The sequence below is a fragment of the Pteropus alecto genome, unplaced genomic scaffold (assembly GCF_000325575.1).
Source record: "Pteropus alecto unplaced genomic scaffold, ASM32557v1 scaffold3, whole genome shotgun sequence".
Taxonomy (NCBI): Eukaryota; Metazoa; Chordata; class Mammalia; order Chiroptera; family Pteropodidae; genus Pteropus; species Pteropus alecto.
Window position 1 is genome coordinate 1863768 of NW_006442484.1, and position 2704 is coordinate 1866471.

The 2704-nt window shown below is 47.0% G+C and overlaps 1 protein-coding gene across 1 annotated transcript in view; it reads right to left on the minus strand.

Annotated features, from left to right (window-relative positions):
* Positions 1–2704, minus strand: part of RUNX1 (runt related transcription factor 1) — a 228218-nt gene that overhangs the window by 37730 nt on the left and 187784 nt on the right. The window contains exon 7 of the mRNA XM_025039570.1: positions 2510–2701. Within this exon, the coding sequence (XP_024895338.1) occupies positions 2510–2701 (192 nt within the window). The remainder of the gene's footprint in view (positions 1–2509; positions 2702–2704) is intronic.

The window sequence follows — 2704 nt, forward strand, 5'->3', positions numbered from 1 at the left end:
GCTACGCAGCTGCTCCGTTAAACCATGACCGCTGAGTAGCCACAGTTGCTGACACGTCCCCAAAGCTGAAAACATTCCCACATCTGCATGTCACCGCTCTGACTACCTTTTGGGATATTTTTCTTACGACTCCTGCTGCCCTTTCAAGGAGAGCCATAAACACGTGCTGAATTTTTCTATTAAGCATCTTCTTAAACATATTACAGGAGCTCCAGAGCTAAGCCTGGCAAATAACCATTTCCTACCTTCTCGAGAACAAAATGAAGGTTCTGGCTAAAAGAGACTTTACTGTTATCCCTGTTAACTTTCTAATTTCAGGGGGGAAAAAAATTCCCAAGGGTCTACTTGATAACATGACTAGGGTAAAAAAAGCATTTTCTGATGGGGGAAAAAAAAAAACAGAAAGAAAAAGAAAAAGTCGTTTTATTTGAAAATATCTTGAATACTTATTTTTTAAAAGTTGTTCTTACGGTTTTAAAAGTGAAGCACTGGATGGCAAATCACAGGAAAGAAAGAACATCAGCAGTGCAGTTAACACATTCTGTAGAGTAGCCGCTAACCCTCAAGGGCACCCTAAAAGCCAGTTAAGAGTACGCAGATGCTGCAGAAGCGAACAGGTTTTAAAGGCCACAAGAAAGGGCGATGCTCTCTGTTAAACCCCACACACTGCTGAGCACGTGGTACCCAAAGCTGAGAAATGCCTGTCCACGCAGTACCTGGGCGGATGAGAACTCGCCCCGCCCACCCCCGCCCCTTGTTCTTTCTGGTAAAAAGAGCACATCAGATAAGGAGGGACATCAGATCTGATTCACTCCGCGCCCAGACTGTCCGAAACAAGCCGACTTGATGGGGACAGTTTCAACTTGCCCCGTGCGGCTGAACTTTCCGTCGCCTTTAAAAAAGCTTACTATTTTTTGGTGGCAATATCTAAAAACGACAAACCTGTTTATCGACCTAGTAGCGTGAATGGTCAGGTATGCAAGGACAGAATAAGAAAACAGAGTCTTCCCTTGGATGTTTCAGATGGAGTCCCAAAGATGACATGAATTAACTTCAATGGCCCTAAACACAAGATCGAGACATCTCCTCGAGAATTTTATTCTATTTAGAAGAAAAGTATCATTTCACCCCAAGCCCATCTCTCTCACTTAATGTACCATTGGATTTAATTTACCACACGCACTTGCATTTTGGCATTTAAAAAAATTAATATGCATATTTTGAATAAGTATTCATGATCATTAAGCACCAGGAAACCGACGATTTCGTGGGACCTGTTTCTAAATACCCCTGAGGCTGTAGATGAGAGGTAGCTCCCCAAAAATCGAGCTTTATGTTTCTGTTTCGACACCAAAGGGCCACTCTGCAGACAGGCCACTTAACAGCTGTGTGCACAGTATCTTACGGGAAGATTTCTTTGGAAATTTTCCACTCGAATTAAAGAAGCTTCCGTAGAAACAGAACCGAGAGCTAACGGCATGGCCCATCAATCAGGCTCTGTGTAAGGGAGCATGCACACTTCTTGAGAACCCACACGTGCGAACCCTGAGAGTGAACTACCACCCCCAAAATCCTGAAGAACCTAGGACACTCGCGCATCCCACAATACAGCTCACAGGGAGAAATGCCCAGGGAAGCTAATTTCCGCCGCCCCAGAAGGACAAGGGGCCCGTCCCTTGCTGACCACCTGACCTCTCTCCCAATGTGCTGCTTATCTTTTCCTTGGAGGTAAATGAGCCTGCTGCTTTGAGAAAAGACTCTTACTGTGCCCACATCATATACAGCTGTGTCCTGCACGGCACAAAGAAAACCACTGCATTTCACAAATTCGAAATGGCATCACAGCGCAGACATACTCGTTGACGTCAGTGTTTCTAGAATGCAAACGAACTTGGTGTATTATCTAATTTGGCACAGTGGGTTTTGTGCAATTATTGTATTTTACAGTGTTTTTGCAATTGCCAGCTAGCCCCATAAGGGCGTGAAGCGGGGGCAGGGGATAACCTGCCTTCTTTATTGATTGCAAACTTTTTTATCACAAATAGAACCTCTGTTGCAATGGCAGCCAGACAAAAAAATTTCTTTACAGACACAAAAATGGACATTAGATACACACATAATCTGAATACAATAAGAACTTGAAACATCCTGACCTGCACCTCGCTTGTGTGTGCATGTGTGTGTGTGTCTGTCTTCAAGACTAATGGGTAGGTAAGAAAATGGCACAGCCAAAGTTAACTCTTAAAAGATTCAAGATATTATCTATACACATCTCTCCGTGGTCCCTGCATATCCTAGGAGGCGGGACCGCTCCATCTGGCGATCTCGTTACAGCGCAGAGCTAACTCCATGGGTCTGGGCCCGCCGGAGACCGGAGACCGCGTGCCTAACAAGCTCCAAGGCTGCTGGTCTGCGGCCCATGCTGGGAGCGGGGAGGGGAAGCCAGGGCTGCTCTGGGTGGGCTTTGCCCCAGGGCGAGGCGGGACATGGGCTCCGACCGGGTACTTACCCTGCATCTGACTCTGAGGCTGAGGGTTAAAGGCTGTGGAGTGGTTCAAGGCGGCCCGAGGGTTGGGTGTGGGGGCTGGGTGGTGTGGGCTGGCCCTCATGGCCGTGCGCCGCAGCTGCTCCAGCTCACTGAGCCGCTCGGAAAAGGACAAGCTCCCGGGCTTGGTCTGATCGTCTAGTTTCTGACGATGTCCTA